The sequence below is a fragment of the Henckelia pumila genome, chromosome 2 (genome assembly GCF_033568475.1).
Source record: "Henckelia pumila isolate YLH828 chromosome 2, ASM3356847v2, whole genome shotgun sequence".
Taxonomy (NCBI): Eukaryota; Viridiplantae; Streptophyta; class Magnoliopsida; order Lamiales; family Gesneriaceae; genus Henckelia; species Henckelia pumila.
In genome coordinates, this window is record NC_133121.1 from 9,848,878 (window position 1) to 9,874,785 (window position 25,908).

At 34.8% G+C, this 25,908-nt stretch overlaps 5 protein-coding genes and 4 long non-coding RNA genes across 12 annotated transcripts; 3 read left to right on the forward strand and 6 right to left on the reverse strand.

Annotated features, from left to right (window-relative positions):
• Positions 1–209: 209 nt before the first annotated feature.
• Positions 210–1,750, reverse strand: LOC140885414 (uncharacterized). Its single transcript, XR_012150929.1, has 5 exons — positions 1,523–1,750; positions 1,285–1,447; positions 993–1,159; positions 666–921; positions 210–578 (listed from the first exon to the last, which is right to left on the reverse strand). It is a non-coding gene; the product is annotated as an uncharacterized lncRNA (long non-coding RNA).
• Positions 1,751–4,138: 2,388 nt separating this feature from the next.
• Positions 4,139–6,211, reverse strand: LOC140883977 (transcription termination factor MTERF15, mitochondrial-like). Its single transcript, XM_073290612.1, has one exon. It carries the CDS (start codon positions 5,972–5,974, stop codon positions 4,655–4,657), a length of 1,320 nt encoding a protein of 439 aa, XP_073146713.1. The 5' UTR covers positions 5,975–6,211; the 3' UTR covers positions 4,139–4,654.
• Positions 6,212–8,339: 2,128 nt separating this feature from the next.
• LOC140882513 (phosphate transporter PHO1 homolog 10-like) lies at positions 8,340–9,134 on the forward strand. Its single transcript, XM_073288570.1, has one exon. It carries the CDS (start codon positions 8,406–8,408, stop codon positions 8,988–8,990), a length of 585 nt encoding a protein of 194 aa, XP_073144671.1. The 5' UTR covers positions 8,340–8,405; the 3' UTR covers positions 8,991–9,134.
• A 143-nt stretch (positions 9,135–9,277) lies between these two features.
• Positions 9,278–12,324, forward strand: LOC140882512 (phosphate transporter PHO1 homolog 9-like). 3 transcript variants are annotated; one of them, XM_073288568.1, is made up of 11 exons: positions 9,278–9,453; positions 9,536–9,607; positions 9,677–9,806; positions 9,949–10,069; positions 10,151–10,409; positions 10,544–10,648; positions 10,733–10,777; positions 10,887–11,036; positions 11,143–11,421; positions 11,529–11,668; positions 11,978–12,324. In XM_073288568.1, exons 1-11 carry the CDS (start codon positions 9,415–9,417, stop codon positions 12,069–12,071), a joined length of 1,434 nt encoding a protein of 477 aa, XP_073144669.1. In that variant the 5' UTR covers positions 9,278–9,414; the 3' UTR covers positions 12,072–12,324. The 3 variants fall into 3 exon arrangements, with proteins under 3 accessions (XP_073144669.1, XP_073144670.1, XP_073144668.1); XM_073288569.1 differs by having other exon boundaries at positions 9,326–9,607; positions 9,949–10,409; positions 10,887–10,978; positions 11,250–11,421; positions 11,978–12,321; XM_073288567.1 differs by having other exon boundaries at positions 9,326–9,607; positions 9,949–10,409; positions 11,978–12,316.
• LOC140882514 (uncharacterized) lies at positions 9,726–13,026 on the reverse strand. The gene is made up of 4 exons (XR_012150228.1): positions 12,757–13,026; positions 11,517–11,693; positions 10,108–10,334; positions 9,726–9,839 (listed from the first exon to the last, which is right to left on the reverse strand). It is a non-coding gene; the product is annotated as an uncharacterized lncRNA (long non-coding RNA).
• A 537-nt stretch (positions 13,027–13,563) lies between these two features.
• LOC140877193 (GDSL esterase/lipase At5g03980-like) lies at positions 13,564–15,227 on the reverse strand. Its single transcript, XM_073280725.1, has 5 exons — positions 14,969–15,227; positions 14,510–14,722; positions 14,265–14,413; positions 13,878–14,151; positions 13,564–13,772 (listed from the first exon to the last, which is right to left on the reverse strand). Exons 1-5 carry the CDS (start codon positions 15,225–15,227, stop codon positions 13,564–13,566), a joined length of 1,104 nt encoding a protein of 367 aa, XP_073136826.1.
• Positions 15,228–17,524: 2,297 nt separating this feature from the next.
• On the forward strand, positions 17,525–21,494 carry LOC140882511 (phosphate transporter PHO1 homolog 9-like). 2 transcript variants are annotated; one of them, XM_073288564.1, is made up of 13 exons: positions 17,525–18,332; positions 18,459–18,720; positions 18,805–18,853; positions 18,944–19,015; positions 19,089–19,218; positions 19,357–19,477; positions 19,560–19,818; positions 19,932–20,036; positions 20,120–20,173; positions 20,257–20,406; positions 20,497–20,775; positions 20,904–21,043; positions 21,359–21,494. In XM_073288564.1, exons 1-13 carry the CDS (start codon positions 17,768–17,770, stop codon positions 21,450–21,452), a joined length of 2,280 nt encoding a protein of 759 aa, XP_073144665.1. In that variant the 5' UTR covers positions 17,525–17,767; the 3' UTR covers positions 21,453–21,494. The 2 variants fall into 2 exon arrangements, with proteins under 2 accessions (XP_073144665.1, XP_073144667.1); XM_073288566.1 differs by having other exon boundaries at positions 20,120–20,164; positions 20,904–21,454.
• LOC140882516 (uncharacterized) lies at positions 18,421–19,738 on the reverse strand. The gene is made up of 4 exons (XR_012150230.1): positions 19,612–19,738; positions 18,922–19,246; positions 18,623–18,735; positions 18,421–18,545 (listed from the first exon to the last, which is right to left on the reverse strand). It is a non-coding gene; the product is annotated as an uncharacterized lncRNA (long non-coding RNA).
• Positions 20,674–21,545, reverse strand: LOC140882515 (uncharacterized). The gene is made up of 3 exons (XR_012150229.1): positions 21,415–21,545; positions 20,893–21,067; positions 20,674–20,814 (listed from the first exon to the last, which is right to left on the reverse strand). It is a non-coding gene; the product is annotated as an uncharacterized lncRNA (long non-coding RNA).
• Between the last annotated feature and the right edge of the window lie 4,363 nt (positions 21,546–25,908).

Consider the following 25,908-nt stretch of genomic DNA (forward strand, 5'->3'; position numbering starts at 1 on the left):
ATAAATACCAGTATCAAAAAGCAGGACATACAAAAACAAACAATAAGGTTTGAACTTTAAATAAAGACAAAATAAATGAAATAATTAAGAGAGGAAATCTATCTTGCCATGGTTTGAACTTTATAGACAAAGGACAAACATAAGTACTCATAAAGTTATTCAATCTTCACCCTTAATCACAAAAATACCAGTATCAAAAATCAGGACACACAAAAACAAACAATAAGGTCATATGCATAGCCGAGTGACAGGGTTTCAGATTGCAAAGGAGGTCATATTTCTCAATAATCATACCTCTATATTTTCCATTTAGGCTTGATGTTCTTTGCAGGGCAATGGTCAGATTGTAGGGGAATCTGCTGATTCAGCATCTTGTGACCGGTTCCTTGCGATTTAGGGAGACTGTTCTTTCCATGGCAATGGCTATGCACTTGATCAGAGTGCAGAGGAATCTGATGATTCATAATCTTGAGAACTGTTCCCTGCGATTTAGGGAGACTGTTCTTTCCATGGTGAGGGCTAGGTGAGTGATCAGAGTGTAAGGCGATCTGATGATTCAAACTCTTGAGAACTGCTCCCTGTGAAATTGCATAAGGTTGTATTACCATTAACGTTTAATTAGAGCTGGCTAGATAGTAAATAAAGGGAAACACTGTCAACGATACTGTAGAGTATTTCTTAGCATGTTCGAGAACATCTTTGCCATCAGGGTGTAGCAGCACTCTCGAGAAATCAGAACTGCATATTATTTCATTGATGATTTGAGGTGCGAATTCTTCTTTGTATTTCTCTATCAATCCCAAAACAATATCGGTTGCATATTTGTTCATAGATAGGCAGGCGAAAGTCCCGGTCAGTCGAGCTACTATATCTCTTACCCCATCCGGCCATGAAGATAGTACATCCCACACCACATTACACCTGAAACCGGAAAATTGTTAGGTTTTGGATTTTACATGCGAGAGGTATGTGAAAAGGAAAAGTGTACATACCCAAATAGAGTAACACACAAACGATGAACATTTGCAATAATTTCTAAGACAATACGCTGTTGGCTTTTCAGCGAAAAGATTTTTGATCGGAGGACTTCCCCAAGAAGCAAGGACCCGGTTTTCTAAGTGGCCATTTCGAAAAGATTATCAGCAAACACATCCAAAATCTGCAAAAACACAAGTGATGTTATAGATGCAGTAAATTTCATACATCCAAAATTTGCAAAAACACAAGTGATGTTATAGATGCAGTAAATTTCATAAAACTAGGTTGGCATTCAGAGATAAATACTTGAGTTTGTTTTGCAGGGAAGATATGTAAGCAGTGGCGAATAACGTCAACACCAATCTTGTGGTTTACGAGTGGAACAGTGATGCGTTGGATGATTGATATCATATGAGATATCTGGTCTGGTGTGACCAGACACTGGAGAAACTTTTTCATGGATTTAGATCTGCAAAGAAAGACAGAATATTGAATGTTGAGAAAGAGTAATAAGAGTAATGAACAGGAGCAATTGTGAACACACCCGCGAGAGTGGAGACAGACAGCCATGAGCAAATCTACATTAGAGGTGATCGAAAACACCAACTGGTCCATCTGTTGTTGGTTGCAGACTTGGAAGAGCTTTTCGACTACATTGCTACCGCATCGATCGGACATCAAAATACATATCTGGTCTGTCACCTCCGAAAAGATCATCTGCGTGGCTTCCGGTTTCTTTCTCTCAAGAATTAGATACAAAAACTGAGAACAGTTTGTATCCATTCCTCCCCAAAACACCTTCCCTTTCAATTCTTCTAAAAAATAAGCATGTGGCTGCGGATCAGTTTGCCTGTATCCGGCGGGAACAGGCGGCGTAGTGTTATCGTCAAACATTGCAAATATATCAATACGAATCGATTTCAGCGGGGAAATTCAACACTTATGTGAGGATTATCTCCAAAAAACTCAAGAAGGGAATACACAACTGAATCGACAGATTGAGTAAGAGAAGAAAGACAGAAAAAAGATCAGAGAGCGGCTAAGGATTGAGGATAGAAGCTCAATCTGGGAATCTGTAAATATGTGTCTATTTTGTTCTTTGTTGTTCTATCCGTAAGTGTATTGAATCTTGCTGTTGGTTTAATAAGAAGTGGCTATCTTCCGTGAATGTAGGCTCGTTATAGCACGTAAACAGGTGTTCTTGATTTTATTGCTTTGATTTTACTGCCTTAGTTATTAATCTTGCTGGAAAATTAGTTGGTAATCTGAGACTTCTCTATATTGTTCTTGAGGTTAATTGTATCGGATTAAATTGTTTAGACAAACATCTTAACATGCGTGAATCGCATGCACATGCTGGTATACTTAAAATGTTTTAATATCTTTCTTTTTCTTTTCTCCCCCCTTTTTATCGTTGTTTTTAGAGCGTTTTGAACAAACTTTCGGATTAACAGAATAGTTTGCAAATCATCATTTACTGAGAGTTATTTTCAATACGCTTTGAACAAACTTTCGGATTAACATAATAGTTTGCAAATCATCATTTATCGAGAGTTATTTTCAGTACGCTTTGAATAAATTTTCGGATTAACAGATAGTTTGCAAATGATCATTTACCGAGAGTTTATCTACTCCACCACCGACACTCATTGGGGATTAATGCGCATTATTCCACCTTCCACCTCTTCAAAAAGCTTGGGATCCACATGCCACATACTCTTTACATTAACACCTTCTCATTATTAATACACACTCACATTCATTTAATATCAACACTCATTATTTATGGGTCCCACTGTCCATTCATTATTAAATAAATAAATTTCTAATTTTGTTTACAATTTTAAAATTTGTATATTTTTTGTTTTGATTAAAAAAATAAATATATTTTAAAAATATGAAATAACCTTTGGGGCTCTAGATATTACTATTTAAATAAATTGTAATTATTTAAAATAATTTTTCGTGTTAAATATTTATTTTTTAAAAAAATTAATGAAAGAGTTGTTATTTACTTTACAAACAGATACATATATACATACTATGTACATTTATATTGAAGCAACCAACAGCTATTTTACTATTTTCTTTTATTTTTTACATTTTTTATATTTTTTTAATTGCAAAATATAAGAGAGGTATGTCCCACTCACACTCTCCACCAAAGAGTGTGTGTGCACACGCCAGATATTACCCAGCACTAGAGGCCCCTTTTTTTTTCAAAGAATTTCTTCTCTTTTCCATACATTAATACGTTAATGCAAATGAATTTTTGGGCTGACTTGACAGCCCATATTAATAATCCATGCACCCATATTGATACAATAATATTGATACAATAATATTAATAGGTGTTAATAATCACCTATTAATGCACAAATGGGGGTGCTCTTAGTACATGAAGACCTAAAGACTGAAATTATTATATACAAACAAATTGTGTTACACCAAATGTATGTATTCCCAAAAAAAATTAAATAATGAGATTTTTTTTTGAAAAATAGAATAAAAGTTATTAATTTTGAAATATGCAAAGGTAAGAAATAAAATAAAATATAAAGAAACATACTATCATGACATGGTAATTTCAACTTTGATCTTTTCTGTGGTTTTTTTATTTTTATTTGCTTAATATATTTAAAATTTATCGGAAATTTTTTTGATATATTCTAGTGTTTTTGCAATTTCTGTTTTCCAAACTCGCACAGTCGCACTACAAGATTTTCTTTCGGATTGTAAGTAATAGAATTAGTAAAAAAATTAATTAATATAAATCTTTTCAGTATAATTTTATTTGTGCTATGATAAATACCACATATTTAAAAAGAAATAATTTTGTTGTACTCATATTTATTTTGTATGATATTATGATCATAAAAAAATCATTTTCAAAATTTATAATAACTACAATATTTGTGGTATGAAGTCATTAAAAAATAAAAATGAAATATTTTTTATTTCTAAAATTGAAAATAAAATATAAATCAAGTTAAAATTATAATTAAAAATTAGTTTGATGATAACAATTTTAATATTTATTCCTAGTTTACTTATATTTATGAATCTTAATAAATTATACTTAATAAGGCTTTAGCAAGTATTTTGAAAATTGAAACAAACCCAAATATCATATTTTGATTACTGTACTAGCTGGAAAAATAGTTACTCCTCAACAATTGCTTACATTCAATTCAAGAAACATATATAATCTTCAGCTTCCATTTTTTCACAATATTATTGAAGAGTAATTTGCAAAAATAATAGTTTTATTCCCCTTGAGATTCTGTAGAATTCGGATCAGCATAGTAAACCATGAACCTGTTCTCTTCAACAGCTCCATTAATAAGAATATATCTTGAGTAGCCGAGACGGTCTCACGAAGTTGACTTGACTCATATTTATAACGAAAACAGATCGTGTTTCCAGGACAGCAATCAGAAAATGGAGATGCCCAAGAATTCATTTCGAAGTTTCTGAGAAGTGTCAAACATACGTTGGAGATTTGGCGTTCGGATTTCAGGACAAAAACAAAGAACAGCCATTGCTAGAGCTTCGTTGATGAATCCTTGAAATCTGCTTGTAGACGACGCCATTACTTGTGCTGGGGCGCCCACTCTCTTCAAAATTCCTACATATGTACCCGCCTATACTTATACGCCCTTTTCAAGCCCACTGATCACTCAATGTTTTTAGCAACGTCCTTGGACTCCAGATACTGTTGTGGCCTGAAAAGTTTCCACATGCCAACAGGATGACGGCTTCGAACTTGATCTTCTTCAGAAAATCTACCGTAAACCTTTTCCAGTTCTGGATATGGCTTAACATACATATTATAGAATTTCAGCCTACTGAGCTTAACCAGATTTCTCAGACGCACCTCGTCTCCAAGCCCACCATTTGCCCTTAAATAATCAATAACCTTGAATCTAGGAACAATCTGCTTATCCAAATTCAACCCCAAATATTCAGGAACTTCGACCAAGCATTGTAGGTCAAACCTCATTTTCTGCAGCAAGAATTCGATTTTCTTCTCGATTTCCCCAATCTCATACAAAATCACCCTTGGTTCCTTCCATAGCACCCCAAATGCATCTCTGTATGTCAAACCATGCTCCCTTAAGCAACTTATCCTCAGCTTCACTTCATAACCAGCTCTAAATTCTCCTGACCGAAAAATACGCTCCTTAATTGCCATCCGACACTTCAAACTCCTGAGCAATTCCATACACCGCGTCAGCTCTCCATTTTCCAACTCAAGAACCACAGGATCTCTAAGAACCTCTCTCTTAACCTCACTTAAGCTAAAACCTAAATCATCAAACTCATCAAATAATGGCTTCAACCTATTTTCCACTCCGTACCCCAAAATCCCAGGAAACAAACAAATAATTCTGTCGATTTCTTTCTTCCGGACTCCAATCCCCATCAAGAACTCAATTTTTTCCATAATTTCATCCCTTTTCGATACCAATATCATAGGCTCTTCCTCCAAAATCGTAATAATAGTCCCCTCACTGATCCCCAAATCCTTTAAATATAGGATACACTCAAGAACATCATCTGGGCTAAGCCCCATTTTCTTTGCAACTTGAAGGACATTCTTAACTGCCTTCGTTGTGATGTTACAAATTTGTAGTTGCAGAAAACCCTTCTGCCATTTTTTCAAGAATTCAAGTTCTAGAACTCTGGGACAACTACTAATTGTTGAAACAATAAAATCTTGGGAAGGCTTCATAGACAACAAGATTTTAAATGATTTTTCGACTTCTGAGGGGCTCGAGTCCAGTAAAAACTCATTCTTTCTGAGGAAATCAGGCAGCTGAGAAGGTGAAAAACCATACCTTTGGAAAAGGGATGCTAAATTCGAGTGATGGGAAGCTGCGGAAACCGAAAAAGATTGAAAATTTGTGTTTGGAAAAGGAGGGGCGGTGATTGAAATTGCTGATCTCTTGATATATTGATGCAAAGGTCTGATGATAATATCCCGGGTCGCCATTTTGAGGGGAAAGTTAATATAAACTAAGCTCAGAAGTTTAAATCCACCGAAAAATCATAAATTAAAAAAATACAACAGAGAATTACCTCTCACAATTATCGAATTTTCGACGTTTGTGCAAAGCTTCTGTTCAAGATTCAATAGTTAGGGCAACATAGGAGAGAACTGAGAAGCAAGAACATGGCGGATGGTCTGTCCATGGATGAAGATGAAACAGGGAAGATGAAAGAATGAAATTGAAAGTGAGCCCAAAATTAAAATTAAGGCAGCCCATATTTTCTTAATAAAATTGTTATATAGTTGCCTACGTGTCATATGCGACTTCGTAAGGTTTGGGGTGATATGGTAAAAAAATTTCCAGAATTGCGGGTTCCATCTTCGTGTGGAGCATATTTTTTGCTGAAATATTATGGGTATGCTTTGGAGTTGATCATGTTGCTCCCTCCTTCAGATCTCTGCCGCTCGTGAACATCCCTAGATTTAAACCACATCATGAGTCAATGAGTCTCTGACTCATGTGAGATGGGGTCCTCTTTGTGGTAACCATTTTGAATTGTTATATAGTTTTTTTAAGAGAAAATCACAATTTTGGTCTTGTATGTTTGTCACTTTGTGATTTCGGTGCTTTATGTTTTCATATTTCAGTTTTAGTCCTGCATGTTTTATTTTTAGCAATTTTAGTCATTTTTCTTCGAAGATGTTTACGTGGCACTGTTCACATCAGCTCCACATCAGCACTGCATCAGTGCCACATCAGAAAAAAAGACTAAAATTGCTAAAAAAAAATTAAGATAGCGAACTAAAACTGAAATCTGAAAATATAGAGGACCGAAATCTCAAAATGACAAACACACCATACCAAAAAAAACAATTTTTCCTTTTTTTATTTCAAAACATGAATCGTATCGATTTATTTAATAAATCGAATTTTCGATTTATATCGGTTCCATTGGTTATTTCGATTAAACTATATTTTGATTATTTTCATTTTCGATGATTGAGACTATCTTAGTATTTTGGAATGAGAAGTAGACCCATCGTGTTATGGGAAATTCGATTCAAACCCCAAATGTATTTCGTGTTTTTCAATTCTAATAATTTAAAATCTATATTTTAGGGTTTTAAAAAGAAAAAAAATTAAAATTAAATAATTTAATTTTTTTTTATAAAATATTTTGTTAATGAAAATTTTCAAACAAAATAAATTTTTCTCGAATAATTTGCAACCGCACTTTTGAAATTTTCCATATATTGTTTCACTTAATTTATTTTAGTTATATTACAAGTTCACAATTTATTAATTCAGTTAAAAATATTAGTCGAGTTATATTTGGAATAAAAAAAAAACGATATGACTGTTATTTTAAATTCATTCTCGATATCATTTCTCCGATTCAAATGTATTGGTGGACTCAACTGCATGGTACGATGGGTACAATCTATAATATTAATATATACTTTTACATGAAAAATACATTGAAATCACCAAGTTTGTCCAATAAAAATCTTGTGCTTATTTATATATTTACATGAAGAGTGATATATTGAGATGATTTCACGAATTTTTATTTGTTAGACAAGTTAATTTTATTTATATTTATAATAAAAAATAATATTTTTTCATCGATAACCCAAATAAAATATCATTCTTATAAAATTGGTATGTGAGAAGTTTTTTTGTGTTACAAGAAGCATACTCAAAATGTAATCTTGAGATTTCAGGTTCAAGCCTTAATAAATGCCCATTTAGTTATAGAGGACCAAACCAAGTCAATGTTTGATTTTGATTTTGATTTTTACTAGAAAAAATGCACACGTTTTGCGTGTGTAAAATTGAAGCTTTTATATTTATATTTTTTTAAAAAATAAAACATAAAGGAGTGAAAGAGATTTAGTGGGTGGTCGATAGGAAGAGTAATTTTGAAATAAGTAAATTTGATGTTCTCAAGGTAGTTATTATAATGTGCTCATGTTTTATATAATCGTATAGATTATGAAAGTCAATGTTTGGTTTTATTTTAAATGTTTTGGGAAAACTTTTGAAAAATGATTTCGGAGATATTTTTTTTCTTTGATAAAAAGAGATTATTTTAATTTGTATTTTTTAGAAATGTTTTTTTTATTTTTATAATAAATTCATGTAATATTTTGTATAATAAAAATTATTTTCTTTTATTTAAATTGATAATTATGCTGATAATCATTCCGAGTGAGATACTATAAAAAATGATACTTAAGTATGATATAAATTATATAATAATAAAATATATTCGGAAGAGGAAAATTTAACAAAATAAATTTTCCGAGTATAAAATTAAAATGAGTTCACGATGTTTATTTTTCTATTTAATGGATTTCAGCAAACAAAGAGCAAATCATATTCTCCAACATCAAGAAAACAAAGACAAAACACTTCCAAGGCGCAGAAAGGATGAAATTTGGCAAAGATTTAGCTTCCCAAATGGTCCAAGAATGGCAAAAAGCGTATATAGATTACAAACATCTTAAAAAACAGCTGAAAAACGTCTCAAAATCCCGACAGCAAAATTCTGGGAGCCGAGGTGGTTTCTTGGAGAGGACCTTAAGCTTGTACCGGTCGTTCAGCGGGCTAACGGGTCGGGACAACCACGTGACAAAGAGCGAAGATGAGGTGATACTAGTGAATCGCGTGCAGCCGGAAAGTTCTGCGGATGATCAGTTCTATCAGACGATGTTTCTGAAGTCATCAGAAGATGATGGAGAAAGAGAGAGTCATTTCTTTAAGATTTTTGATGTTGAATTCAATAAAGTAATGAGATTTTATAAGGAAAACGTTAAGGAAGTGACAGTGCAAGCAGAGGAGTTGAGCAAGCAGATGGATACACTCATCGCTTTAAGGATTATGGTGTATAAACCTTCAATGAGACAACATGGGAATCATCAAGAAATTGAGTCATCCGATGTGGCACGTGAATGTAAAAATCCTGCGAATCGAGGACATGAAGGTAAATGCAATATGGATTTTTGTTTGTTCTAAATGTTTTCTGAGGCTCAAAATTGTAAATGATGCCGTCTCTTTCCTATAGAAGATTCATCCATGAATGTGGTCCAAGAACTTGGGACAAGCTCGGAGAGCGCTTCCGAAGATGAACCAAAGGGTGCTGATAGAGATCAGCACAATACGCTTCTGGATCATGTAAAGATCAATATTGAATCAAATTTTCCCTGTCAACATTAAGAAGGGTCATCAAAAGGACAAAAAGATCAGACCTTACATTCAGAATTGAGGAACTAAGACAAGTTGAGGAAAAACTGAGACGGGTTTTCGTCGAATATTACCAGCAGCTAGGACTCCTAAAAAGATACCGGTGATGCATCTTCACCTGAAAAAACTATCATACTAAATTAATATCGAAAGGAGTTGAATTAACAAATTCTTAAAATGTGACATTTTATTGAATATGTTGGCATTCTCCAAGATCATGAAGAAATATGACAAGGTAAGTAGTTAGTTCACAGTAAATGAGGAAAATGTTTTCTGTTCACTGCACTTTACTCCACGATGGAGCTGTTTTCTTGCAGATCACTTCAAGAGCTGCTTCGAAAACTTATTTACTGATAATCGACAATTCGGATCTGGGAGGCTCTAATGAGGTTTGTATCCGAGTCTTTTTGGCAAAATAAAAGCATAATTTTGGCCTAACTTTTGTCTCTGTCCTGCAGGTAGACAAGCTCATGGGAAGAGTAGAGTCCACATTTGTCAAGTACTTCTCAAGTGGAAACCGAAGAAAAGGGGTGAAACTTTTAAGGCCAAGAAATAAAGTTGAGAGGCACAGAACAACGTTTACCCTTGGTAAGCAAGCGCGGAAGGAAAAGGGCGAACTCTCTGTAAAAGAAAATAAAATGTCAACATTCTCTATGATTTCATTGCAAATTCTTTTGGAAAATTAGGTGATCCAATTAGTTTAACGAACTATTTACTCATCATCTTGTAGGTATACTAACTGGTTGCTCAGTGGCACTAGTCGTCAGCGTTATTGTCACAATACATGCAAGGGGACTTATTCAACACGAGGGAGGAGAGCAGTATATGAACATTATGTTTCCACTTTACAGGTATTATTTTTCAACCTCCGAGATAATAGAATGGATACCTCGAGACTACGAAACACTCAATCAATGGCCTTATATGTGTAGCTTGTTCGTCTTCATTTTCCTGCACATGTTCATGTATGGGATAAACACATACCTCTGGAGGCGATTCCGGGTGAACTACCCCTTCATTTTTGGACTTAAATCAGGTACAGAATTGGGATTCAGAGAGATCTTCCTACTTGCTTCCGCCCTTTCAGTACTCACTTTAGCAGCTGTACTTTCAAATCTGGACATGGAAATGGATCCAAGAACACAACGTTATCAAACATTAACCGAACTGGTTCCAGCAGGACTGGTCATGGTAAGTTAAAAGCTGTCCTTTCCCCCTTCATAGTGTATTAACATAGTACTATTACATTGCATAAATATCTTCAGCAGATTCTCACAAATGTATCATCTTTTGATAAATACTGACACTAGGATATTAATTTCCAGGTCTTGCTTCTTATAACCTTTTGTCCTTTCAACATTATATATCGCTCTAGTCGCTTCTTTCTCATTCGATGCACATGGCATTGTCTTCTCGCTCCCTTTTATAAGGTATGCAGGTTCATTAATGGAACAAAATATAGCTGGAAAAATTTTACCTCATCACCATCATTTCTCTTCTGGCTACCTTTGTAGGTTACCTTCTCAGATTTCTTCTTGGCAGACCAGCTAACAAGCCAGGTTCATATTCCATTTTCACAATAATTGTATAGCTAATTTGCTAGTGGCTATAATTTTGTCTGTTTTTAGCCAATAATCAACGCGGTAGTTTCACTTTCATGTATTTCAGGTTCAGGCTTTCAGAAGTGTGCAATTTTACATTTGCTACTACGGATGGGGTGACTTCAAAAGGAGATCAAACCAGTGTCTCGAAAGCAAAGTGTATGAAATTTTTTTCATTGTTGTAGCAATTATTCCATTTTGGTCACGAGTTCTGCAGGTTAGTCCATGCTTCAATGGGCATGATCCTCTGTTCAATCATCAATGATCAAGCTTCTCTGTCCCCAAAAGAATATTACAACTTTTGGTTGATGAATTGAATTCAGTGCCTCCGCCGCATGTTTGAGGAGAAGGACCTCATGCAAGGACTCAACAGCCTAAAATATTTCTCAACAGTAGCAGCACTTATCATTAGGACCATATATGATTTCAGGAAAGGAACATTTTGGAAAATCGTGGCAGCATCAAGTTCGGGAGTCACGACGATTTTTAACACATACTGGGACATTGTCATGGACTGGGGACTTTTAAGAAAGAAAGCAAGAAATCCATGGTTGAGAGACAAGCTTTTGATATCAAACAAGGCCGTTTACTTTGTGGCCATGGTGAGCACTCAAGTTAATTCAAAAGACGCAATATCCGTGAATTTTAATGGATCATGCTCATAAGAAACACAGATAGTTAAATATTTTTAACCTACTTTGAACTGCAGATAGTGAATATTCTTCTGAGACTTGTATGGATGCAGTTAGTTCTTGATTTCGATGAAGCACCATTCCTTCATAGGAGAGTCGTGATTACACTTGTCGCCTGCCTGGAGATACTCCGTCGTGGCATTTGGAACTTCTTCAGGTTTGATAAAACATCCATCACAATCCTGCATCACAGGATTACATCATGTTTAGTTTCTGTCTGCCCTGGTTTTTTCTCCACATTTTTCGGCATCAGCATGACAGTTATAAAGCCAGAAAGAAATCATTTCGGTTGCATCAAGCCCATGTTTATAGAAAATTGGAACCTAAGAAGTTAAAAATCACATCATGGTTATGCAACAGTGTGCATAGTTGACTCAGAAAATGACTGAATCAGCCAACTAATTTCTTTGGAAAACCAAAGGTTTTAATCTTTCCATGACAATGACAATAACATGTAAATTGGCAGGTTGGAGAATGAGCATTTCAACAACGTTGAAAAATATCGAGCCATCAAGTTATCACCTTTGCCATTTTACTATGACGATCAAAAATGTTTGTGACAGCCTGACAGGTTGTTCCATATAAGGTATATATTGGCATCATACGAAAGTCGAAACATCCGTATAGAAAAGGCCTAAACTGAATGTTACGTAGCTTGCAACGACAGGATCGAGCGTGCGCTGGCTGACTTAATTTTTGTACATCTGCTGCAGATAAGTTCTCATGCAGCAAAACAGATACACTTGCAATTGTCCAAAATTACATTATATGAAAAAATACATTATTGAAACATCGCTATGTTTATTGCACCTCAAATCTGAATGTCACATGTATGGCAAGCTTTAGCGCAAGGCAGACAAATTAAAAACATCTGATGCGTAAGACATTAACGGGCAGTCCGACACATGACGAGATTATGATCGAACTTGGACGACCTCAACCCAAAAGCTTGTTCATATATACAATTCCCAGAAACTTAATCCAATAGACGTGGACATCTAACAACTATGACCGTACAAGTCCATATAGATGGGGACATCTAACAAACACCCAAATCACCATATAAAATTTGGTGCAGAAAATCACCTAAGAAGCAATAATACCTTATCAACTGCACCCAATTAAGAATTACCGTTGAATAACATGTTCATCAAATTCAGAAGAACCCCAAAAAAAAAAACAGAAAAGATTAAACTGCCAATTAAAGAGAACCATATTTATTCAATGGTGGCAACGAATACATACTTTCCTTCTCCTTCCAAGCGCGATCCTTTACCGACCGAATTCGCGTACAATGATTAGCAATTCCGGGAGGGGAGGGGAGGGAGTAGCGTGTTCGGAGCCGTCTGATGAGTGGTTTTGGCAGGCGAAGCACAAATCCGAGAGTATTCCGCCGCCGCAGCGTTCCCCGACATCTTCCGTTAATCACGTCGGAAAACAGCGGGGAAAGCATGCATTTACGTGTACTGCGCGGCGGCGATGAAATTTGGTTATCAATCCTTCAAAATGGTTTTCTAAAACATAATTTCATCGATGTTAAATTATAATCAAATTATTTTTGTTACGTTTACATTTACGTCTTTAGTTATAATATTTTTGTTACAAAATTTAAATTTTATGATCATATAATATACATTAGCCGATCGGTAAATATGTATGAATAATACTTGAGAAGTTGAGATGGTGGAATTAATGTTTTTTTAATTCTTATTAAAACATCTTCTAATTATCTAATTATGTAGATCTCATTTTGATATTCAGATTTTTCGCTATGAACAATAATAGAGTGTACATTTGAACGGTTTTTTTTTTAAAAAAAAAATATAAAATTCAAATGGCATTGAAAGAAGAATTACGATAACAAATGAGGATTTAGAAAAATCTAAACAACATCACAACTCACAAAATTAATTGCATTTAAGTTTATTAATTATTAATATATATATGAAAAGTAACCAATGTAACTAGCAAAACAAAAAAACTAAGAATAGTTACAAAACTAGACTTCTATATATTTAATTCTAATCACTAAATATTAATTAACTCGATGGATCAGAAATGACAATGAAGCTTGTGGAAGATGTTATGAATCAACCAAGCGGACATGATCTTATATCCTTCTTGAGTTAAATGCACACCATCCCAACTCATATATCGATGAGGATCCGAGCACACTTCAACGCCAGCAGCTCCACACATTCTTCTCAAATCGAAATTGTATTTGCCTCCAATCCCACAACAAGCCCTTTCCGTATCAAATCCTGAAATTAATCAACACAAATATCCATTAATTAATATCCATAAATATAACCAAATTTTGCAAACATGACTTGTTGCACGGTTTATAACAAGTGAGGTCGACATACCGTAAAATCGTGCGAAGTTGAGCAAGAACTGATATGCATTGTAGTAATCTCCATAGATGATCATGGCATTCGGTGTTTCTTGTTGTAGTTTGTGAATGGCTTTTTGGAGTTGTTCGTTGTGGTATGTCGCAAAGTCGTTGAGCTGCTTAAGACATTGGTTCTTGTCGTATGCCGCGGAGACGTTGGTTTGAAAGGCTGTTTGGTAGATTGGGAGGCATCCGATGGGGAAGTTTCCGGGAACCACCACTCTTGTAGCCCCATAACTAATCACTTTCTGCAAATTAGACATGTATATAATTATTTTTTTGGTAAAAGAATGGTCAATCTTGGAAACTTGTACACTTTTAATTGAATGTATATAATATTTTTTTTGATAATATAAATTACCTTAACTGCCTCCACGATGACATTGACAATATCCGGAACCATACTTCTTAGATCATCCATTGATTTTCCTTGAAAGATTGCATAGTTGTAGTCGTTCCCACCAATCTCTCCCACCATGAAAAGGGATTTATGAAGTTTCTCCACACAATCTATAACATCAATTTATAACATATTATAATTTAGAGTTTGAAAATTTTATTTGAAGATATGATCAAAATATATTATATAGGAAGTTGGTTACTAACCTCTATGGTCAACACAAACGGAATCGAAATGAGATGTCATCCAATCTAATTGTATATCGAGAGAAGAATTGGTGACTGGATTCAAAATCTTTTTGTTTGCCAACACTGGAGTAGATAATGCAGTGGACCCAGCAACCGCAAAGTTTGCTCCATGCTCGAAGTTTGCTGTCGTGTTTTTATAAGGCTGAAGCAATGGAAGACCCGCGGCCATAGCTATCATAAAAAAACAAGATATTATTATTGAGTTGCAAATCTTTTATAAACAAATTATAGTTTAAGATTTTAAATATACATGCATACAATTAATATATACATATATGTTTGCTCTAATTAATCATGCCGATTAATTCTAAAAACGGAACATATATGTAATATATCGAACAAAACATATAAGCTAGCCACGAGCAATATAATTCAGAAGCATGCATATATCAATAAAACTAGCTCATACGTACGTACCTATGTAGTCGATCATAAGAAAGCCATTAGAACATCGTCCCGTGGCGTTGTTGAAAAAGTTCTCTCCATATGGAAGCTTCGCAAACGCCGTATTCGCTCCGATGGGATACTCGCGTATCAAGTTTCCGGTATCGGAGATGGAATCACCGAGTTGATATATTCGTTCGAATTCACAGATCTTCAGAGGATGAGCGTTGGTCGGGAGTGAAACACAAGAAACAAGGAACAAGAAGATGGCGATTGCGAGTTTACGAGACATCTTTAATTTCACGAGCAGAAAATAAATTGGTTACTAAAGTTGTATGTGTGTGTATGATGATAACGAGTATTGGTATATACGCTAATGAAGGGGTTTGGGTTGTATTTATAGGGGAAGATGTACGTATATTTCTACTAGGATTAGGATTTGGTTATGGGTGTTGTATTAGGATACTTTGTGATTCGGGATTTAATTTGGATGAGTTTTTTAGAGGGTTTAGTAATTATATTTGACTTTCAATTCTGTTAATTTTCGTTACGTACTTTAAATTTATTATTATTATTATTATTATTATTGGAAAACTTTAAGGGTCCGTTTGGAGTGATAGATAAGATAAATAATATAGAGATACATAATATATTGTAATAAAAAATAAATAAATAGAGATAGTTTATATAAGATTTGATTTGATTGATAGATTATGGTTTGTTTGATTTGATTGGTTATATTTTATATAAAAATAGTAAATTATCATTTTATTCTTTTAATAATTAATAAAATATAAATAATATTATTTATAAATGGTAATATAGTAATTTAAATTTAATGATTTGATTGAATTAATATAAATAATTTATGATTTGATTAATATGATATAAATATAATAAAGAAACGTAAAACTAGATAAAATTATTAATAAATAGATTAATAATCTATAACTTCAAATTCAAATGGACCCTAAATTTACTAAAGCACTCTTTTCTTATATTTTTTAAAATAAAATTGATAGATTTTTCATTTTAGAAGGGCCCATTCTGCGATTCAAAAAGTACATTCTGACATCCGAGATGATTATTCTAGCTCCTCTCCTCAACCTTGTATCCCTGATGGATACATAACATACTATATTATTAATTAAAGTCTTATTAAATTTGGCTCAAAATTTTTTGGGGAAGAATATTCTGTTTGTATTTATTAATAGGAAATATAGTATGACCTATTTTAATAAATTAATTAAATTACATGTTATCTATATTTACAATATTGTAACAAAATGTTTTTTTTATATTTATCTATACTTTTAAGTTTTTCAATGATCATATCACTCATAAATAAAAATATTATTACAAAAACTACTTTCAATATTTTATAATTTCTGAATTTTCGGGAAAAAAGTATATAACACCAGTGTTTTTTTTAATATGTTTGCATATCAACGACACTATTATTTTAGTATAGTATGTTTATACATTGGACTTTAGATTCCCCACTCCTCGGGGCCATATTTATGCGGGAATACTTAAAAAATTAATCAGCTTTTTTTTCTTTATTTTTTTTAAGAAAAAAAGGGAAACCAAAGGTGATCTCGATCTTCCAAAAAAAATATTACCAACAGGCTAATAGGTTGCGTTACGAATTTTTTAACCCTATGTTCATGCACAAAGTTAGAAATACGTTGACACTAACTCAAAAATGTTACATTTTTAACTATGCAATAATACGATTAAACTAAGACTAAAAGTTTATTATATTTTGGTGGGAAAATTGTTTTCCAATCCCTTATATTTTAACCATGGATTTTGAAGTGGATGTTTGATTTTTTTATACCGTGTGTGTTGTTTATAATCTCTTATATTTTCTCTCTTTTTTCTTTGTAATCCACTACGCGGTTTAAATCAAGTTTTATTATATTGACAATTACTATAATTTCGTTTTATAATTTTAATCATTTTTATGGGTGATTTTTCGGTATACCGTAACAAAAATATCGGTATGAAAAAAATTCATACCGATACCCATATAAAATTTTCGAAATTTTGATATGAAAAAAAATTCATATTGACATCGTATAAATATCGAAAAAAAATTCGATATACAAAAAAATATTTGTATATCAAAAAAATTTCAATAAAATATCAAAATTTTTGTAAGATATATCATTCCTACATATTTCTACTCAACAGATCCTATCATCATACAACGTTAAACAGATCAACGCACATTATTACTAGTGATAAAATGATTGCGAAAGGGAAAAAACGAGGACTAGAGTACTGCTTCGTTAGATGACCGCTAAATAAAATAATAATTTTGGGAATCGTTTATGGGGTTACACGTAAACACACAAAACACCCACAAATGATAGAATTAAATAGTACAATGTACGGTTCACTATTTAATGTTGAATTCAATAATCCCAAATTAAAATCAATGATTTGATATAAACAGAAGATATTATTCTTCCATGACAATCTCTAAAAAAAATATTATAGATTATTTTTAAAAAAAATAAACTTTTTTTTTAAAACTCGATTATTTTTTAAAAATTGCAAATACAAGATCAGAGTTTCGTCGAGACCAATGGGAAGGAACTTCCTTAATCCCTATCATGATAAATGACCCAACAAACAATCGTCTATTCCAAATTTAATACCTGGACACTCTAAGTCAATCCGGTTTTAAAGTATAATATTAATGGATGTGTCCCGTTTGAGATTTCGAAATTAAAGGCTTGAAAAATGTGCTAACAATCTCCATTCATTAGCAAAATCAGGAGTGAGAGAACAGCAAGAGAAGCTGGCTCTCAATGCCCAGAAAGCATGAAATTTGGCAAGGAATTAGCTTCCCAAAGGGTCCAAGAATGGCAAGAAACATACATGGACTACAAACATCTCAAGAAACTGCTGAAAAACATCTTTAAATTCCGACAGCGAAATGCGTTACCATCATCAGCAAGCCGAGGTGGTTTCTTCAGGAGGAAATCGACCTTGTACAGATCATTCAGCGGGTTGACGGACCGAGACAACTGCATGATACAGGGTGAAGATGAAGTGATATTAGTGCACCAAGCGCAGCCAGAAAATTCGGAGAATGATGTGTTCTATCAGACTATTTTTTTGAAGCCATCAGAAGATGGTGCTGAAAACGAGATTCATTTCTTTAAGATTCTCGATAAAGAATTCAATAAAGTACTGAGATTTTACAAGGAAAAAGTTGAGGATGTGACACTGCAGGCAGTGGAGTTGAGCAAACAGATGGATACACTTCTTGCTTTAAGGATTGAAGTGCATATACCTGTGATGGAACAAAATGGGAATCATCAAGAAGTCGGCTCATCAACTCCGGAACCTGAAGGTGATGATCCTGTGAATGGAAGGCATGAAGGTAAATGCAACATGGATTTCTTTTTCTTTTCTTTTCTTTTCTTTTTTTTTCCAAAGGTACAAAATTGCAAATGATGCCGTAGGGATAAATTAGTTAGGATTAAATTTGATTGTCTCATCACTGTAGAAGAGCCAGCCATGAATGTGGTCCAAGAACTTGGGACCAGCCAGGAAAACGCTTCTGTTTGGCCAGTGTCTTCAGGATCTTTGGGTCCTGTAAATATCAAGATTGAACCAAAACGCGCTCTTACAACACTAGGAAGGATCATCAAAAGTACGAAAAAATCAAACCTGGCATTCAGAATTGAGCAGCTAAGACGAGCTGAGGAAAAATTAAGACGGGCTTTCATCGAATATTACCAACAGCTAGGACTCCTAAAAGGATACCGGTGATGCATCTTCACCTGAAAAAGGTATCACACAAATTAATGTAGGCAGGCGTTGAGCTAACATATTTCACTACAATGTGACAGTTTCTTGAATATGTCGGCGTTCACCAAGATTCTGAAGAAATATGACAAGGTATGACCGTTCACAGTAAATCAGAAAAATGTGTTCTATCACTGCATTTTTCTCTAGTGAGGTCTCACCCGTGGAGCTCTTTTCCTGTAGATCACTTCAAGAAATGCTTCAAGTTCTTATTTACAGATTATGGACAAATCGTATCTTGGAAGCTCAGACGAGGTATGAATCCAAGCCTTCCAAATTAGCAAAATAAAAGCAGAATGTTAAAGCCTTATTTTCCTCTGTCCTGCAGGTTAACAAGCTCATCGGAAGAGTAGAAGCCACATTTGTTAAGTACTTCTCAAATGGAAATCGAAGAAAAGGGGCGAAACTTTTAAAGCCCAGAAATAAAATGGAGAAGCACAGAACAACATTTGTTCTTGGTAAGCTTGAATGGAAGGAAAAGACCAACTGCATGAAAAAAGAAAAGAAAAGATGTCATCATCCCTTAGGGTTTCGTGTTAAATTCATTTGGAAAATGAAGGTGAACCTAGTAGATTAACAAACTAGTGATCTTGTAGGCATATTAACTGGCTGCTCGGTAGCACTAGTAATCGGTATCATTGTCTCGGTACATGCAAGGGGACTTATTCAACATGAGGGAAGAGAGCAGTATATGAACAATATATTTCCTCTCTACAGGTATAATTTTTTCGATCTACTCGATAACAGACCAGATACATTAGGACCACGAAATACTCAATTAATGACTTTATCTATGTAGCTTATTTGGATTCATTTTCCTACACATGTTCATGTATGGGATAAACACATACCTCTGGAGGCGATTCCGGGTGAACTACCCCTTAGTTTTTGGATTTAAGTCAGGTACAGAATTGGGATTCAGAGAAATCTTCCTACTTGCTGCCGCTCTTTCAGTACTCACTTTGGTAGCTGTACTTTCAAATCTGGACATGGAAATGGATCCAAGAACGGAACGTTTTCAAAAATTAACCGAACTGGTTCCAGCAGGACTAGTCATGGTAAGTTAAGGACTGCTCTTATCCCCTTCTTAATGCACCAACATATTACTATTTCTGCTCTTAGAAACGTATCTTCTTCCGGTGAATATTTATACCAAGGTGTTAATTTCCAGGTCTTGCTTCTTACAACCTTTTGTCCTTTCAATATTATATATGGCTCAAGTCGCTACTTTCTCATTCGATGCACATGGCATTGTCTTTTTGCTCCTCTTTATAAGGTATACAGGTTCGGTAATGGAACAAACTACAGTTAAAAAGAATCATCATCAATTCATCATCTCTTTTCTGACTGCCTTTTTAGGTTACCTTCTCAGATTACTTCTTGGCAGACCAGCTAACAAGCCAGGTTATAAAAGTATAGCTAATTTTCTAGTGGCAATGATTCGTTCTGTGTTTAGCCAATAATCAACATGGGGATATAATTTTCATGTATTTCAGGTTCAGGCTTTCAGAAGTTTGCAATTTTACATTTGCTACTATGGATGGGGAGACTTCAAAAGGAGATCAAATCGGTGCCTTGAAAGCAAAGTATATGAAATATTTTACATTGTTGTAGCAGTTATTCCATTTTGGTCACGAGTTCTGCAGGTTCGTTCATGCTTCAACGGGCATGGTCCTCTGTTCGATCTTCTGTCCCAAAAAAAAAATGACAACTTCTGGTTGCTTGATTGATTTTAGTGCCTACGCCGCATGTTTGAGGAGAAGGATCTCATGCAAGGACTCAATGGTCTAAAGTATTTCTCAACAGTTGCTGCACTTGTGATCAGGACAATATATGACTTCAGGCGAGGCACGTTTTGGAAAATCATGGCAGCATCAAGTTCAGGAGTCACAACGATTTTTAACACATACTGGGACATTGTCATGGATTGGGGACTTTTACAAAGGAAAGCAAGAAATCCATGGCTGAGAGACAAGCTCTTGATATCAAACAGAGCCATTTACTTTGCGGCCATAGTGAGTGCTGAAATGGTTTATTTTATGTCGCAGTATGATCTGTGTTATTTGTGAATTATCAAGGATCTTATTTACGAGAAACACCAATAGTTATTAAGTATATCTTTTTTCGCTTACTTGGATTGCAGGTACTCAATATTCTTCTCAGACTTGTATGGATGCAGTTAGTTCTTGATTTCCATGAAGCGCCGTTCCTCCACAGAAGAGCCATGATTGCACTCGTTGCCTGCCTGGAGATACTTCGTCGTGGAATTTGGAACTTTTTCAGGTATGTAATACATTCATCACCATCCTACATCATAGAATTGAATTTTATTTAGTTTCCATCTGCCGTTCTTTTCCACGTTTTTTCAGCATTAGCACAACAATATAAAGCTTGAAACGGATCATTCCTATTGCACCAAACCCATGTTCATTCAACAACCAGAACCTATGAATTAAAAATCACATCATGGCTATACAACAGCATTTCCAGTTCAATTCTGAGACTGCCTGAATCAGCCAAATAATTGCTCTTGAAAACTAAGATTTCTGTTTCTTTCCAACGGCAATAACACCAAGTCACTAACTTGTAAATTGGCAGGTTGGAGAATGAGCACTTAAACAACATTGAAAAATGTCGAGCCTTCAAGTTATCACCTTTGCCATTTGACCGTGGAGATGATAATGTTTTGTGACAGATTACACCACACCATTTAACAATGAATGCTGCTTTACTAGCAACTATAGGATCGAGCCGAGCATAAGATAGTCTACTGAATTTCTGTAGGCCTGCTGCACATTAATTTCCATTCACCAGAACAAATATACTCGCAACTGTCCTGCATTACATGATATATAAAATTCAATTCGAAGTATGTTTATTTAATCTATCACAGATGCCATCATGGTCATATATATAGTCCATGGAAAGCTTGGTGGAAGGCACACTAAGCTATTCCCTAGTTCTTTGTTCATATTTCGTTCAAATCCAATACAAATTACAAACCATTTACTCATGCACATAACATTTCAAGAAACCCCATAACTCACGACAAATTTGGTACTGAAAATCGCCTAAGAAGCAGCAATTCCTCGTAACTTGAATCTGCTACACCCTGTGAAAGAACCCTTGAATGAAACGATTCATCAAATACAGAAGCAAATGGGGGGAAACAGATTTTTACTGCCAAATAAGGCAAGTGTCCTTATTCAAAACAACCATATGTGCACGAATGGCGGCAACAAATCCATACTTCTTCCGAGAATTACCCTTTATTCCACCTGAGTTTCAAACCGTGATCAGCATTATCCGGCAGGCGAGTTTGCGATCTGAGATGACAGCGCCGCCGAATCTTCTGTGGATCACCCACGAAAACAGCGAGCCAAGCTCGGCGCGATAGCTAGATAAATGGGCCGATGCCGTCAAGCCCAATAAGGAACATACATAATGTAACATCAAGTTTAGAAGTCGTCAGCGGCCCAGTTCAAGCCCAGCAACTAAAAGCGGACGTTGACTATGATACTCGTTAATGTTATGAACTTGGTGCGACTATAATACACAAAGTCAAGAGTTCGTTTGGTTGGAAAAAATAATAAGTAAAATCATTTCTTTTACCTACAAATTGTAGAGTTTGATTAGAAATGTCATTTTAAAAAAAAAAACATATTTTTAGAATCTATAATTTCCATCTTTTGGGTTTTTTTGCTTTTAACTACATTTAAAATTATTATGAAAGCAATTTTCAACGTTTATCAGAATATCAAAATAACTTTTTAACTTTTAAGCTACATTTTTTGTATCCAAATTGGCATTAACTTGGTCGAACTCCACCTCCAAAACACATTCAATTGGGAGGATCATCTAAAATCTAAATCCATATATACAGCTTAAAAAACAATTTTTTTTTTACGTAAGCTCTAAAAAACTTAATTCAACCCATATGGAACATTTATCAATGTCCATGTTTTTAAGAGTTTTAATATTGATGGTTTAATCATATTGAGTTCAAATAATTTTTTATAAGGTTGGTTTTGATCTTTCGTTAAATCAATTTAACAATCGTTTTTATTTATTAATTATTAAATTATTAGTTGATATTAAAATATGGCATTCATTTTGTGAATTTTTTATTTAGTAATTGAATTTTCAAAGCCAATTTATCGCTCATGTCTATAGCATGAGCCATGATGTACTATATTATAAGTATCCAATTTTTTCCTTCTGTCTTAAATACACAATCCACTTTTTTCATTTAATCTATTTTACTAACATACTCCTATTTAATTGTATTCATTTTGATTTCCCAATATCATTAAATAAAGATGTTTGTACTAAGAAATCTACATACATAATCAATAACATTATTTTTGTTTTTTCTTTTATTTTTTGTTATGAATCAATCCGAAAATTTGGTATTCGAGAATTCACCACGCACGTAAGAACACAATCCCAGAAACAGATAAAACCAACGCACACAGATCAAACTCAAACACTCACGCGAAAGCAATAAACAACGCAAGTATTTACGTGATTCGGCAAGGAATTTGCCTACGTACACGGGAGAGCAACACAACACTTTTATTAATCACCAACAGAACAAACCAAGCTCAATCAACAGAGCTTATTACAGAGATAAACCATAAAACTATTAATGTTAGATACAGACACGATTTAAGCTATTGATACTTGAATCTTCCCGTCACAATTTACGCCCAAGTTTTCTCTTCTGAAATCTCTCCTTCTTCTCTCTCAATATATTCTGAAGAATTTAATTTTCTGTTATGTTCGTTGCGGCCAGCTTCCATCTGATTATATAGAGAATTAAACCGACTTTTATCTTGGGCTATATGTCAACAGTAATTTACGGCCCAATTATAAAGTCAACATGGTTCAACCCGATAAGCCTTCATTCATCAGTCTGATCTGCTCTCATACATCGATCTGCATTGATTTGACTCCAAGCTTCCAGCTTTACGAAAACTCCATCTGACTTCTAACCAAGTCACAATACTCGAGCAATCTATCTGCATGAACTCATCCGAAGACTCATCTGACCATCACATCGATCTGATCCCAGTATTCGATCTGGATCATGAACTCATCTGAACACCGAGCTCATCTGATCTGTACTATTCGATCTGATCTCTTCTCTATTCCCATTCAATCTGATAGAAGCATACTTCAACAATCTCTACCTTGATTCTTTCAGGTTGAATGTTGCTCTTCATCCTAGCCGCCTTGGATAATTTCCAATCACCGCATTAACTAAGTCCAAATATTTCTTGAACTTAGCATACGGCAGTGACTTCGTCATAACATCTGCAGGATTTTATTCTGATGCTATCTTCACAAGGATCACATCTCATTTTTCAATTACATTTCTGACGAAATGCATCTTCACATCTATGTGTTTCGATTGTTCATGATAGACTTGGTGTTTCGTCAAGTGTATTGCACTTTGATTATCACAGTGTACTACCACTTGATCTTGTTTTACACTCAACTCCGCTATCATCCCTTTGAACCACAATCCTTCCTTTATGGCCTCAGTCACAGCTATGAATTATGTCTCAGTGGTAGAAAGGGCAACCACTGACTGTAGATTTGACTTCCAGGTGATCGTTGTGCCATAAAAGGTTAACACATAACCAGTCAACGACTTTCTCGTGTCTAAGTTCCCAGCAAAATCTGAATCCACATATCCAACTATCAGATCAATCCCATCTTGCTGTTTTTCAAACTTCAACCCCAACTCAATTGTGTTTATGAGATATCGGAGAATCCACTTCAGAGCTTCCCAATGATATGTACCCGGATTAGCCATAAATCTTGACACAACACTAATTGCGTATGCCAGATCAGGCCTACTACACACCATTCCATACATGAGACTCCTCACTCCACTAGCATATGGAATACCAGTCATCTTCATCTTGTCTTCCTCTCTTTCAAGTGATTGACTCGCAGATAGCTTCAAATGCTATCCCAGAGGGGTCAAGACGGATTTTGCTTGATTCATATTATACCGCAGAACAACCTTCTTCAAATAGTTCTTCTAACTCAGATGAATCTCATGTCTTTTCTTGTTTCTCACTATGTCCATGCCCAAAATTCTCTTCGCTTCACGCAGATCTTTCATCTCAAACTATGTGTTGAGCTGTTGTTTCAAGGATGATATCCTTGTCCTACTTTTACTTGCGATCAAGATATCATCAACATAAATCAGTAGGTGTAGGATAAACTGCCCATCATCCTTCTTCAGATAGACACATCTGTCATATTGGCTTCTCACAAAACCAATACCAATCATGAACTCATCAAACCTCCTATTCCACTGCCTCGGACTCTACTTTAGCCCATACAATGATTTTTTCAGTAAGCAGACTTTGTTATGTGTTTTCTGATGTATGAAGCCCTTTGGTTGTTCCATATAAATGGTTTCTTCCAGGTCACCGTGTAGAAACACAATTTTCACATCCATATGCTCAAGATCCAAGTCGAGCTGGTTCACTAGTGCTAACATAATCCGGATGGAACAATGTTTGACCGCTGGAGAATAGACTTCATTAAAATCGATTCTTTCTACTTGACCAAAACCCTTTGCAACCAATCTTGCTTTCTTTTGATGCTTCGGTCTGTCTACTAACGTCCAGATTTGATTATTCTCAAGTGAGTTCATCTTTTCATTCATAGCTTCAATCCACTTGTTTTTTTGTTTACTCGCCATAGCTACATCATATGTATTCGGTTCTGAATACTCCACCTCCTCAGCTACTGTAAGTGCATACCAAGCCAGATCAGCTTCACCAAACCTCTTAGGAGCTCGGATCTCCCTTTTGGTTATGTCCCTTGCAAGATTATAGGTACTCAAGTCCTCTTTTGGATCACTCGCTGTCATATCATCATCTTGCATCTCATCTGAACTTTCATATGGCACAAAAGATTCTACCTCAATCGGTAGTTTATCATTCACACTGATCTGACTGTCCTTTCCATCTGTATTCATTTTATATCCCAGTTTGGATTCATCAAACTTCACATCCCTGGTGTTGAAGCACTTTGGACCTCTTGACTCCAGGTTCCAAACTTTATAACCCTTCACAACATCCGGATACCCAATGAATATACATCTAACTGCCCTTGCTTCCAAC